General features: G+C 40.1%; 1 protein-coding gene across 4 annotated transcripts in view; it reads right to left on the reverse strand.

The window, feature by feature from the left end:
* Positions 1 to 15,142, reverse strand: part of LOC147147315 (uncharacterized) — a 315,327-nt gene that overhangs the window by 135,654 nt on the left and 164,531 nt on the right. For 3 of the 4 annotated variants that reach the window (XR_015086958.1, XM_086031864.1, XM_086031863.1), the window contains one exon: positions 11,021 to 11,072. Coding sequence is in view for 2 of the 4 variants with exons in the window: in XM_086031864.1 (XP_085887990.1) it covers positions 11,021 to 11,031 (11 nt within the window). In the remaining 2 variants the exon portion in view is untranslated. Of the gene's footprint in view, positions 1 to 4,229; positions 4,426 to 11,020; positions 11,073 to 15,142 lie in introns of those variants that run through there. The other variant, XM_086031865.1, reaches the window with a different exon arrangement.

Below are 15,142 nucleotides of genomic sequence, written 5' to 3' on the forward strand. Positions count from 1 at the left end.
AACAGACCACCCTGCGCTGCCCACTGAAAAGGGATATTTTTATCTTCCATTCTCTCTCACATGAGCGCCACAGCCTGGGTATGCATGTCAACTGCTTTCCTCTGGAATAAAAAGGACGGCTTCTGATCGAACTACTGCTTACAGAAACAATAACATGTCGGGTTTCTTGACAATGAAAGGACCACAAACGTTTTCGATTCCGACTGCTTTGTTTGCTTGTGAGTTTTAATTCACAAGGATGTTCAAATTATATATACAGTGTGTGGTACCTCGACATAGACGTTTTTGGAGATACAGGCCGTCACGCAACCGATTCTTTTGTCTGTGATGAGGACTAAAGGGTGGGAGTAAACTTTGCAACAAGCGGTAGTAAAACTGACTGAGCAGTTGCGACCGTCTAAGTGATCCAGAGTTGCCATGGTAATGGCAGATATTCTGCAGATACAAGCTAATGCACCACGCAAATGATTAACAAGTTGTTTTTGGAAATAACAATGTAAATAATTTCACTATGTATTGTCAGCAATGAAGAGAAGCTGGACATTTTGTATAGCAGCCTTATATTTGATAAACCCTTTTTCCTATCAGGGCTCTGTCATTCACGTTCCCTGAATTTAATCACTGCTAGGTTGCTGAAATGATGTGCTGCCAGCAATCAGCCGGTAGCCAAATCAGCTTTGAACTGGTCAGGGCAAACTTATCACACGACGGCCAGCCCCCCGGCAGGCCTTGCGCAGTGCGTTGGCAGGTGAGACCTGCATTACAGCTTGCATAATTCCCCAGATGGGTGTGATGAGTTCAGAGCAGCTAAAGCGGGAACTAAATTGCAGGGATTGCTGACATATAATCGTTTTAGAGGGCTGAGTGTGTGTGTGTGTGTTTAAGCGAGCATAGATATGGAGAGAGTGGAGAAAGACTGAATGCAGTTCCACACAGAGGTGAATCGCATATTTCATATGCATACCGCCATACATCGAAGCTAATTTTGACAATTCTACACTAGCACATGCTCAGACACCCGCGCACATCCCCCCCCCCCCCACACACACACATACACAAGATACACAAAGGTGAGAAAGACAGAATGAGGTCAAATGCAGTGGCAATAACCGCTGAGGTGTCCGACTACTGATGTCTTCGGAGGTTCATCGCTTTAAACAGGCTGAAACAGCAGGAGAGGGCTCTGCTGCCGGGCAGGGACCTCCCCAATTAGGATGAGTCATGTACCATACAATGGCAGAGCCATACACACATGTACATCTTGGCCCTCATGTCGGGAGACAGTCCTGCGTGATCCAGACAGTCTGGAGTGTTATAATAAGGAAGGAAAGTTAAGAGTCAGAAAGCGGTGTCCCAATTCAGGGGGTGCATTTTTCGCAAGACCCACACGCCCTATGAAGACGATGCCTTTAAGAGGCACTTGCAAGGTGTGGCTTGTAAGGTGGTAGGGTGGTTGTTTCTCAACTTGAAGGATGAAGAATCCATTAAGTTACACCATGTCGAAGTATTGAGGAGTCAATGTGGAAAAAAGTGCTATAAGTGAAAGCCAAGTGCGTATTCAAAATGCATTTATTCATTTGCCTAACACGTTGCGATCCTTACGTTACATTGGCTACATTAAGCATAACAAATAGAACTAACCTACCCATGCACGTTATTTTATTTGTATAGTACAACGTCTAGTCTACTATTACAGAGAGTGTGCAAAGAATATTGGGTGCACGTTAAGGGTCGGACATTTCGTTGCTCCAGAGTATTATAATTTGACGATACCTGTAGACAGTCGATTCCTAAGTCCCCGTAAATTGCTCGATTGGAACACGAGATGCCAAAACCTCGTCATTGTGGTTGGGCAACTTCAAGTTTTAAAAGCGGCATAGTCAGTAAGTTGGATACTTAATTCAACCCCTAGTAGCCGTGCATCCACCAAACAAGAAAAAACAAACGAAGGCTGCATTTGTGTGATGTATATGAAGAATCCGTCAAAATGTGATATATACAATATTTTGCTCAGTGTTTTTCCCCCCACTTCTACTTACACTTTTTGGTGGTCAAACAATATAATTTGACTGCACAGCCCCATTCCCAGTGGGACCCTTGAATCATGCAACCAGACAAACTTTCACTTAAAAATGCATTTGATGTTGTTTTGCTAACATTAGCAGATATATTTTTTCTTGTCTTTCTTTATGTCCTCCTATGTTTAGGGACTATACTTGGACAAATAAGAAAATAGTACAATCTAGCACAGTAACATTGCATTGTCCTGAAAGCGAAAAAATATAGAAAGACACATGAGGGGATATAAATAAGACTACATGAAGTCTTTCTGCTGGTGTTGGAAAATGTAATATATCTATAAAGTACTTCAAAGCTTGTAACATGTGTAGGAAACACTTCACGATCCATCCCCTCTCCTTTGATTTGGCCTCTCCATTGCCTAATGCCCTGTGTCACATCAGACTTTGAGTGTGTGAGTTTTGTTTTGGCCTGCTGTCAGAATGCGTCTCACAATGAATAAACATATTCGCTGTGGCATATTGTTAGGCCTGAGGCACTCTTGGAGTAGAGGAAGTCTGAGTATTTAACCACTATTTTCACATCAAATGCCACCCGCCCCTTCCTCCTACCAAATCGCACATGCACACCGTCATGACGCACACACCTGATCCTGACAATCACCGTGCCACCACTGATTTGCACTCGGTTGAGGTCACGGTGGAATGACAGCTGTCCCAGTGTCCCCTTTACCCCTCGAACAGCAGGGAATTAAAGACAAACAAACTTGAGGCGACGAGGATGTGAAATTGTGTGTGTGTGTGTGTGTGTGTGTGTGTGTGTCTCCTTGTGCCATTGCAATGGAGCTACAGTGTAAGTAGGGGGTTGGCCATCATTCTCTTGTGTTTGAAGGGAGTAATAAGGGCACAACTCTGCAGTTTTCCCATTTCCTTCCATGTCCTTCTTATCTAGCTAGCACCGACCCAGTAGTAAAGATATCGTGCCCTGTACAAGAAATTGTGTCGGCAAATGGCAATATGTGCAGCCTAGTGCTACAACAAAAATTCTACATCATTCCAATAGGTTTTATTGAGCCATACATGTACTGAATATATGGAGAGGTCATGATGCGAACAAAGCCCCACTAGGAAAAGCAATGTACAATCTCTAACTAAATATGACACACTGTGAGCAATACTAACACTTTCAAATCGTCACTTCCTTGTCCCAAATTTGCTAAGGTATTCCGGCCCTCCATGAAAATCTAATTTGGATGGGAAACGGGTTTGCTAATGTTTGTATAACTTTGGTACAGAAGAGCATAGAGTGTAACTTCTAATGCATGTCAGTCTATGATTTGTTCAAAATTACGTAGAACAAATTTGCACATAGAAAATAATGGAATTTCAATTAATTAATTTCAGGGTCAAACTGTAACGGTCAAACACCCTACAGGCAATATTACACAAGCGTGAAAAGAAGATAACCGTTGTTAACAGCAAAAACACAGCTCACTTTCCAATGAGTGTTCCATACTACGCCAGAACAAAAGTGTGGCCTGCATTTCAATGAAATGCAATTCATCAACATTTTCCCCATTGCCATCACCAGTGCCCTTTTGTGGGTGATCACAAAAACAACACACACGCACACAAAATCAAAGTGAAATCAAAACAAATGTCACATAGCTGAAGATTCACAAGATATGTTGACATCTGAGATTTGCTGTGGCCCAGCAGTGATCCGGGTTCATGTTGACAGCCGCTTAATTTAAAGTGATTAACCCATTAAGTCCGGGAGCGCATAACCGCGTTTCTATCACTAAAGCCGGGAGCGCTGTTGCATCTTTCTACCCTAAAAGCCGAGAGAGCATGTATGTCATTTTCTTTTTAAATCCAATTCACTGTCTCTTAACCAATGAAATGCATCACAATATACACGAGACGGTGTCATGACCCCTCGGAGGATGTCAGGGAATTTTTTCTCCCATAAATGGCGAACATGCAGATGATCACGAGAGCTCTGAAATAAGTAATGGCAGTGATATAGATGGCGCACTTGTGGACTTTGAACCAGTAGAACCAGTCGAACATCATATATGGTTGAGATGTTTGTAGACAATGACGATATTGACGTCTTTGTAACATAATAGAGGATGGTTGTGTGAGTCATTTTTCAATGATTTCAAGGGCATGTACAGGTCTCAGTAGGGCTTCAATGCATTAACTCACGATTTGTTTGTCCAGGCGAGGAGGTCGGGAGTCAAGTTGTAGTTGCTTCCAAATGTCCAATAATGCTTCCAAATGTCCAAATAATGTTTCTTAATGTCCAAATAATGTTTCCTAATGTCCAAATAATGCCTTCAGATAATGCTGAGCTTGAAAAACCTTATCTGACCGAGGCCTGCTTGCATGCTTAGCTCTTTGTCCACCCACACACACACACACACACATCTGACTTAAGGCGGCCATCTTGCTTTTAACCCCTGACCTCACCAAGGAAAGCACGCCTCTAAATGCAGTAGCCATACCTGGCCATTGAGGGGCATACTAAACAAAAATGACCACATAAAGGTTAAGAATTCAACAACAGAACTTAACTACAGTACAACAAAGATACAACTTCTACATTCATTTATCTTAACTACAACAAAACAATTTACTTTCATTCCACAAACAAAAATAGGTGATTTACACAAAAATACAACTGGTTTCAGAGAAAGTGGCTCCAACACACCGGCCCTGTATTGGTACTGGTGTAAGTTGAACAATATGAAAACTAAAGTCAACATGGAGCCAACAAAGCAATACTTCTTTATACTTAAACTCAAAAGTAATAGCATTAGATACTTCGTAGATAACAAAATTATTGTTCAGCAGTAGCCAACAATATAAATGTCTAAAGGTGTGATGTGCATTGCGAGTATAGTGAGCATGTAATGCAAGATTATACTGTATGTAAGCAAATCAATAAGCGAGCAGTGTAAATGTTTATGCCATCTGGTCTTTCAGTCAGAGGCCTCTACCAATAGGCAGAGCCTGCTTATTGGTCGCTGACCATTTCACACGTCTTGGTTTGCAGACAATCGTTTCGGACTAGACCTTTAGAGTCCGGATATGTCTCTATTACTCTGGCCATTAGCCATGATCCACGTGGTGCTGTGGGTTGTACAACAAGCAAAATATCTCCTTTCATAAAATGACCACTCGATTTTTTAAAATTAAAAATAGTGCTTCTCTTGCACTGAAAGATAGTCTGACATTTGACATCCTTGGTCGGGAAGGGGTAAAATCAGGAGAAAAACAGCCTGTCTATCTTTATGTGTGTTCCCAGCCTTAGTTACCTAAATGTTGAAATCTCCTAATTCAACTGATATTTACACAAAAAGGGCAGTACGTGGCCCCATCGTTCCCTGTAGGACTATCTTTTCATTCCTAACTCATTGCTGATAGCAAAGCCTCTCTGTAGTTTACATGTGTTATGCATCGTTAAGCACACAGAACGGGCCCAGTGCTACTGCAGCTTTTAACCCCTGCAGGGGGTTAGGTTGGTCTGCCTCCCTCAAGGGAGAGGATTGCTATTACAGTGATGTAAGTGTAAAATCTGGTCCATGGGAAAAAGGTCATGGAATCTGTATAAAACCCTTGAGCCAAGCTTAGGACTCTGTTGGCCTTCAAGAAGATAGATTCAAATAGAGATTTGCTAAGTATCTTGATTCCATTCCATCAACCATCATGCCCTACAAGCCAATTCCATTTTCACCCTCTTTTCATGCGAGTTTCTTGGCTCTGCAGTGCCACTTGGTCTATGGCCTGGGCCTTGAGTGAAATGAAACCAAGGATTGGGGTCCTTGGTAGTTTTTTTCCCTTCACTTTCCATTGTTAAAAAAAAGACTCAGCATGTACTGTTGTTACCGTAAAAGTATGATATACATGGCCACCCACATCACATTATATAGGTACACTGATACAGCCTAATTACAAAAGAGTACAAGGAAACGGACCATAAGATTACTCAATATTATTCTGGCAGAAATGTCCAGACAAACTGGGAAAATTACTACAAAACAAACATTATGGTTTTGGATGAATTCATTGGAGGAATGTCGGTGCTATTATGTAAGGTCAAATCTCAAAGTGGTGGGATAATGAATGCAATATAAATGAGTAAACAAAAACATTTTGGTACACAATAACATTAGTATTTCTTAAATTTTGATCTCTCATAGTGTTTTACCGACACTGAGTCCTACAACATGCACCAAGCACCAAAATGCAAGGTAATGTAGTGTTTTGATTACTGTTTGATTGCTTATTTGTATGTTCATCCATCAACAATAACAATCGGTGATGAACTAAATTACGAGGATTCACTTTTGCAGTTACAGTCAACGTGTACTGGGGGCCGATTAAGGAGATGGAGATGAGAAATTTTAGGCTTGTTCTTGGTGAAGGTCTGTGCTTGTTACATTTGCAAATGCAGACTTTTTGCTTCAGCTCTGGTATTGGATCTCATTAGGCTAAACAAGTGTACTGTATCTGGCGAGTGCACACTGAAACAAAAAGTGAAACCACCACATAGACGATATTGTCCATGTATAATGAATTCAGCCGGTTTGCTGGCAGATGGGAAATGTGCATCTGAAACAAAACAAAGTCATTCAGCTGTGGAACCACATTAGAAGAGAGACCTCTGCTTAAATTGTAGGAGGGAATATGAGCATATGTTTTTTGCTCCATTAGGGTTTGTCTTCACTGTGTTGCTACTCATTGAGGGGAAGCTTTTCAGTCAACTGGCGGTACAATTAACTAAGGCCAAATGTGATTCCTTATCTGAGACTAAATTGGAGGCATTTACATGGAAATACTCAAATTGGTACGAAGGGAAAAGAAACACGATTCCAAATTGCTAAGACTGTAATCGTATTAATAAATAATAAATAATGACTGTCATCACTTCGTAATCCAACAAATATAGTGGAAATTCCAAGTTGTTTAATTTGGAATTCAACCAATAGTTAGGAAAAATACACCTCTTAAGTCAAACAAAACTGAGTTCAAACTCAAGTTCGGAAAAGAAAACATACCACAAGGTCAACAAACAAGATTGAGTCCAGTTGGCTCGTTCAACCTTTCAAGATCACTGTAACAATGAGTAAAAATCTATACAGACATAAAGAAAATACATTTTTAGCAAACACTTTGGTATTTTCTATTGATATTCTGGCATGAAGTTAAACAGGCAGTTCTGCTAGGCCAACGATAAGTTTTGGTACATACCATCAAACCAGTCTTTTTTTTACTGTTATTCATTTTAAAATTAAAATAAGATGCATTTTACATGAAAAGCTCAAACCACGGAGGGGCGGAGGTTTGCGAGTGTTTGGGAAGCAACTAAATGTTTGTTTATTTGTTAGGGCTTGTTCAAGGTCGCAAACGGTGGCAAAGATGTTCGCCAACAGTTTTAGTGGTCGCAAACATGTTTTTCTTGTCACCGAAAATTTTTGAACATCTTCAAAGGTTTTTCTCGCCACCAAGAACATGTTCAAAATGTCTGTGTGACAAGAAAAAACTGTTGGCAGACGTCTAGCAAACATTTTTGCGACCGTTTGCGACTGGAACCCTGACAAAAATCAACATCCGCAAACCTTTGCCGCTCAGACGTCGACCTTAGCGATTCCATGGTTAGGCTTATTTACGATCATGTTGTGAAATGCGCTATGCAAATAAAATGGTAATGTATTGTATAACAAAGTCTGTGATGTGTCTATTTAATAAGAGAGACGCTCACAAACAAAATAGAGGAAGTGGCAATAAAATGAGGGTTGCTGTAACAGGAGGAAGGGAGGAAAGTTAAACTAAAAGCTCAACTCTCAACTGCTGTCCACTGGAACAGAGTTTTCACTTTCCATGCATGTAACACGTTAAAGAACTATGATAATCGTCCAGGCAGGGCGAGTCCGTGTAGTGTTTTTAAAATCAAAATAGTGTCAGGCTTCATTTCCTCCTCCGCTGCCACTTAAACAAAGGGGCATTTTGAAGGAGTACAGGAGGCCATGATGACAGTATGTCCCTGGAGCATTTCCACCAAGTTTAAAAACATATGGTAATGCTTTCTCTCAAATACATAAAAGGATGAAGAGTATACTACTAGTCTAAAGGGAAACAGAGCTGCTTTGGCACAGTGTTAATTTTAACAGCTTCTTCCTTCTTTATTTGAAACAGCATTAACCTTGAGGCCGCCAGACCTCTTTTGAAGTGGTCTCAGCTTAGAATGAGAGTATCCAGAGTAAGGTCAGGCTGTCTGTCATTGAGAGCTATTAATGAATGCTGGCTTTGAGTTATTAGCATTTCTAATCATAACTATGAGCGAATGTAGTATATGAGCATTTAAAGGAAACACAGATGGAATTCTTGTTGCTGGAACCGAAAAAAATGTACCCGGTAATCACCTTTTGATTCCTCTTCGCTTAAACTAGGTCAGAAAACCTAAGAGGGCTTGGGGCACTATAACGTGGTAAAAGTCGAAATGTGTCACGGTCATCCAAGGTTTTGACATTAAATACTTAAAGAACCAAAACAAACGACAAAGCAAATACGTGAACCGTGATAAATTGAGAAGAATACAATATGCTGTACCTCCCAGAACTGGAGGGGAAAGCCAGTATAGTGTGAGAAATCAACATGACACCCCCACCTACCTTCCAACACACACAAACAATTGATTGGTGTGTTATTGAATGCTCAAATGGTGCATGAAACAACTGGTCCTTCCCAATTAAATGTGTCTTGCCATATCTACATCCTGGTGCACCATAATCTTATTTGTTTAAACAAATGAATAATGTGGAGGTAAAAAAAATCTAAGGCAAATCAATTGAGCCAGAATTACCCTCTCGTGTGTCTGCTCCGATTCGTGTTGGCTTGAACCCTGCTCTCGACCCCTGACCCTTGACCCTGAGACATCTGACCAGTCACCACTCTGGGGGAACTAAATTAATAGAAACGCTGCTCGTTAATTGCGTGAGGGGCCAGCTAAGAGATTCATCACCTCAGTCATTGCCATTGCTTTACTTTGACTCAGCCGAACCCCCCCACCTCCGCCTTCTCCTCCGGTTTCCCAGAGGCCATTTGGGGGCAGGCCCAGCTGTGGTTTTCCTATAACCCTTCCAGTGTTTGCTGTGTAATTATTCAGCATCAGCCCTTATTAATCAAGTCGATGCCCTTACATTTTAAATGGAAATTGCTGGGATTAATACAAGCATTCATTTTGTCTAGGAAATCTTGATGGCTTTAGTCCACTAATCGAATTGGCATAAAGAGGCTACAGCAGTGGGAGGGGCTTGATTGAATTAAAGGATAGGCATTTAGAATGTGTCCGACAGCAGCGGGGTCCTTAGCTTAACACATACATAGTACACAAAACAGTAAAAGGGGATACTGCGTGAATTACCCAATTCAACATCAAATATTCTGCCTTTACAAAGATAACAATCAGTTTTGATTGATATGGTCAATGAGATATGTTCACCTTTGTGCTTGTAGTTTGCTGTGTGTACAAGGTAGTAATATTTGTGCTATTTTGAAACCAAAATACAGTACTCTCATTATGATGCATTGCTGTAATATTTGATGCTACTTTTCTTTAGGTGATCATTATTTTGTGCAAGTGGTCACAATGCTGTGGCTGGTTAGCGTATGGACTATTTTAAGCAAGCAATCAATATGCAACAACTGCTGGTTTTCCTTATGATACAAAACCAGTATCTAGAACACATATGGTACAAGTGATTTTATTTTCAGCTAGAGTATGAATTTAAATGCACACTCCGACACCTACATCACATAACATAAACATCACCATATTCATATTTCCACTCATGGAATAAATAAATGGTATTCCTGTTATTGTATATCCACTCACTGCTTGTTTTGTTATTTTTTTTTCTCAGGTCAGCTGAGAACACCAAGAGAGGACATGATGCCAATTATCTGCAGGCTTCACCTCTGGGTACATGGCATTCAAACAATACATAGCCAGTGTACAAGCGCATGTAGTGGTAAACAAACATGCCTATAAGAACAGGTGCACAAATGTGCTTTTTACAATATAATAAAGTAAAGGGGGGGGGGCAAAATGTGATTAAGAATTATTAAAAGCATGAAATATGTGGTTTGCACTATCTTGCTATGTTCCATACTGACAAGGCTACTTTGGCAACAATATATACAGTGACACCTTGAACATCAAATTTCTGTGAGAAATATGCACAACAGTTTTACTCGGTCGTTTTACGCGAACAAATAACCTGAGTTTAACATTTTGAAGCTGGCATGTCAAGCTATCAATTTTTTCCCAGCATTACAGCATGTTTCAATGTCACAATGATTGCCAGTAGTCAGCGATCGTCAACCAGTGTGCTGTGGCACGTTAGTGTGCCGTGAGAGATTATCAGGTGTGTTGCGGTAAATTAACCGGTCAGTTATTTTGACAAAGAAAATATATTTCCAACAAAAAACAAACTAATCTGTTAATTTATTTATGTCAACCACGTTTGGTAACAGACAAAACAATAAAATGTTCTTCCACCGGATGACAAAAGGTACATAATGTCCCTGTACGCCCACTTTTTGTGAATCATTTTGCCAAGTGGTGTACCGTGAGATTTTTTCCGATGTGAAATATGTGCCTTGGCTCAAGAAAGGTTGAGAAACACTGAAGTAGATGACAAGCAAAAGTAGCGGTTTGGTGAAGCGATGATTTGAGCTGTTATTTTGAACCCCTAATGTGTACACTTGTAATTTAAGAAAGACTTCCAAATTTGACCACTGCTGAGGACATATTTATCAATCAATGTTTTTCAGGGAAAATGTTGCTTCTAAAGCAGTGTTTCCCAAATTCCTCGGCACAAATATGAACAAAATACAGAACCATTTTTTTTTTTATTATCATTATCATTATTATTACTTAATACAAAATGTTCACAAGTAGCTACTCCTGCAAGAAATCATCCTTTTCTTACCTCTTTACCATTCCACCTTTCCAACATTTTATCTTCACCACATTTACGCACCCTGCAAGGCAGATTGACAGTGATTAGATGAGACATAGTTGACGGTGAACGCCATCAGATGGTGTATTCGGCTGTTGTTTGTTCGTGTAAAGGGCCTTCCTGTTGCTCATACCTCGCTTTCTCACTTTTTTCCATAAGAGATGCCACCAGCAACAATCTCGCATGGCGATCATCCCCGGTGGAGGTGTTCCAACATGTCATTTGTCTGTCATTTGTTTATCAACTGACAACAGCTCTATGTCTCCCTGCCGCATTTGCGCACATGTGTGCCGTGTGTGCACGAGTGAATGGGGAAAAATTCCACATTGTTGAAGATTTTCTCCCCCTTACTCAACTCCGCGGCACCTCTTCTATGGGTATCATCTCCTCCATTTGATATGGCAGTGACATTTTTTGACAGCATGTAGATAGATAAGATTTGTTGCGCCTGTGAGCCATCGAGGGATTAGAAATACACACTCTTTTTGGCAGGCGCTCTCTCGATAGCTTTCTGTCGGCAATGTGAGATTCAAGCAAACAGCTCTTGTGATTGTGATCTATGTACTGCTGCTTCGCTTTGCATTGACTGTGACAGCACAAAAAGACATGCATCACTCATGCTTAAAAAAACGGTACAAATTTCCAATTAGCTTGATAAATAATGCTTAAGAAACACATGTAAATAAATAAAAATGAGAAAGCTTCATTCTTCAAATAGAACCAACCCTAACTACCATTTAAACCAAAAAAGGGGCATAGTAGTAGAAGTGCTATTATTGGCTCACTATTTGGTAGGTAGGTACCTTTGCTAATTTGTTTTGTTCAACACATTTCAACATTCACAACTAATGTATAATGTATCATTCATGAAGCCCCTACTTCTAAATTTGATTGATCCTGAAGACGTACTAATCAACCAACCAACATTTTCAGGAAAATAAGCCTCTGAAGGTGTTTCCCAACCTCCACAAAAAAAAGAAAAAAAATACAGCATGCCACCAAACAAAAATACTGTATCTCAAAAAGTATGAATTCTGAAATAATGAGGATCTCAAGCCAATTTACACACAAAATGACTTAGTGTGAACCCTGTCCCTGTTTAATCGGACAAAAATCTGAGATGCTCGCAAGAAGCTGTGGCTTGTTGTTGGAATAAACAGCTGAATCAAGACAATTGTGAAACAATTGTGTGAAATTGGATAATATCCCGTGTCAGCTTTGAAGATCTCGCTGATTGAGAATCACTGCACTAAAGTCACACAAAGCTTGGGAGCTCAACAGGCTGTCATGCATTCCAAGCTGAGACCTTGACGTAACTCATGAGACCTCATTTCAGGTAGCATCGAATCATTAATTAAGATTATTAAGATTATCAGGACACTTTTCCCATAAGAAGGAGCAGCCTCAACAAAGAGTATTAAAAGTATGTGAGAAGACAAGAAAAACACTAAGACTCCTTCATCACCATCAATGTTAAGGTAGTGTTGTTTAAGTTTGCAACTTATTTTAAAACTTGTTATACAATTGAACATGTGAAAAATCAAATGCATAGTCTCTGCTTTTATCATTTAACACCGCCAGTGGGTCAGCTAGGTGGAAATCCCACCAAATCGGAGGCCGACAAGCGTACTGAAACTGTACTCAGGTTCCACTGTACACAATTATTTTTAGAAATGTAAATTCCCCTCTTTTCAATGTCAGCGTACTACAATTACTACATCATTATTCCGTTTCACAGGCGTATCAAATTAGGGACATTTCTGAACATGGAGGCCAAAAAGAGAACATTCTCTAAAGTCCAAGCTAATTGAGATGGAATTACACCAAACTGACCCTTTGAAACACATCACATCTGTCACCCCCTTTTCTTTTTATCCAAATATACAGATGGGCAAGCAGTGTTGTCTTGGCCCTGGATCCAAGTTCTTTCTATTCATAGTGTACAGGGCGATGAACTGTTATCTCCCAGCCTCTGTCAAATCACTCATGTCCAATTTGTTTATATGGCGGCCCAGAAAAGACTTCGTGGGAGCGCACTATCACAGTGAGGGATGTGCAGCAAAGACTCAGAGAGCTGCTTATCAGTTGTGTTTGGCCGTTTGAAGCTAGCTGATGTACAAAAGGTACCAACGTGGCTGTTGAATGAAAAGCATTGCATTTCAACAGCAAGAATAAGGCGGTCTGTCATCCCCCCAACACATTGTACAAAAGAGTCGAGGGGGAAAAAAGATGAACTCTTGTCATAGCTTCTATCTTCTATTAAAATGACTTCGCTTTTGGCTCTCTTGGCCTGGTGTTGCTCAGACTTAGGGAGGAGGTATTAGGGCCAGAACGTTGGGAAAGACATTTTAAACAGAATATGAAACTAAATAAAGTCAAAATCTGCAATTGCTGCTCCTGATGTCACTAGGCCACACACCTTTAAAGGCACACATACAAAATGTACGACATTGTGTTTGTGACTCAAGACCAGTTTATTTATTTACATTCTAATTTATGATCTTTTTAGTAGAGCTATCGAATTTAGAGAGTTTGGAAATTAATTTAAAGCGTGAAAAAAAAAGAACTAAACACACTGGGGTGAAGATGGACAAACACCAACTAAAGGTAGCGTTAATTTTAATGGCTTTAAGCTTGTTGGTGAAGTCTAAGGTACTTTGCACACTTTGCAAAGCCAAATTCAAACACCTTGTTCGTTATACGTCTTTGGTGTATCATCTCAGAGTAAAATACCCTGCTCGAGTTAATTCCACAGGGCCTTGCAAATCACTGTTGCTGGCTGTGGTGAGGTGCTTGTTGACAGAATTAAATTTGTCAACGATAACTTTTGTCAACGATAACTTTTGTCAACGATAACTTTTCTATGAATGGAATATACGAAAAATGCCTTTAACGCAGACAGTTTTGATTGTTTTGTTTAACACTTTAAGGATCAAAGAAAGCTATTAGAATAGTCTTTGAATCTAAATATACTTTCTATTTGATGATTTTACAATAATTCCAAGATTGTACTTATGTTAATATCTGTTACAAGCTTTGTAGAAAATAGGAGAAGTGGATATATTCGAGTAAAGTGAATTGTGGACTCGGTCACGGTAAACTTCATACTTTTAAGATTACGACTTGAACTACAATTGAATAGGCTAGTTGACCACATAAAGTGAACGGGGATCTCGTCTTTTGAAACGATGATAATCTCTGCAGCAGCTCTGAAGTGTTAGCAAAAATCTCAACATCGCTTGGCCTGATTCATGGTGCTATTAATGTCAATATTGTCGGACGTGTGCACAAGACGACAGACGCCCCAGAAAAAAACACACAGGGTTTTGATTAAATTCAAGGACATACTGTACATTTTTTGAACGGAAAGACATTCATCACATTTGCTATCGACCCTTCCTGCCGACCCCGTTTGGTGGTGGGCCGTTGTATGAAAAAAAAAAAAAAAAAAAAACGCGGGCTGAGCTAACACAGATATAAGGATCTTATGGGAGCGGTTATACCAATCACCGTGTAACCAACAGTGGATTAATTCAACACTAAAGGGATTACAGTGGAGCAGTTTACACAGATAAACACTGGGTCATAGGTAGAGGACTTGATTTTTACACGAATTAACTCCTTAGTCTAGTACACCATGTCGGTCAAAGAAAACAAACCGTCTGCCCCCTCATGTGCTGTTTAGAATGTAACCAGATAGTGGCCCTTGACAGTTTCTAGTAGCACTCTATAATATAATAAAGAAGATAACTGAAATTCTAAATGTAGACATTGTTTACATTTCCCAAAGTAAAACATCTGTTAAAGTGACAGGAGAAGGGTCGCTGTAAGGAGGATTCCAGAGACGATGGGAAAAGCACTTGGCCCCATTACCAACTTTAATCTCCCGCCTAAAAGCTTCCATGATGTGTAAACAAATCCCAAAGAGTTTGCAAAGCCTTTCCTCCTTCCCCACATCACCGGCTTGGCCACCCAGCCTGCACAACCGGACGATATTTGCGGAGGTCAAAGTGTAAGAGGATTGTTGAAGATGGAAATGATGAGGATTGAAAAAGTACACAAACAAATTAGCTAAAGAGGGGAGAAGAAAAC

The sequence above is a fragment of the Filicampus tigris genome, chromosome 5, assembly GCF_054856515.1.
Source record: "Filicampus tigris isolate MCC_2025a chromosome 5, RoL_Ftig_1.0, whole genome shotgun sequence".
NCBI lineage: Eukaryota > Metazoa > Chordata > Actinopteri > Syngnathiformes > Syngnathidae > Filicampus > Filicampus tigris.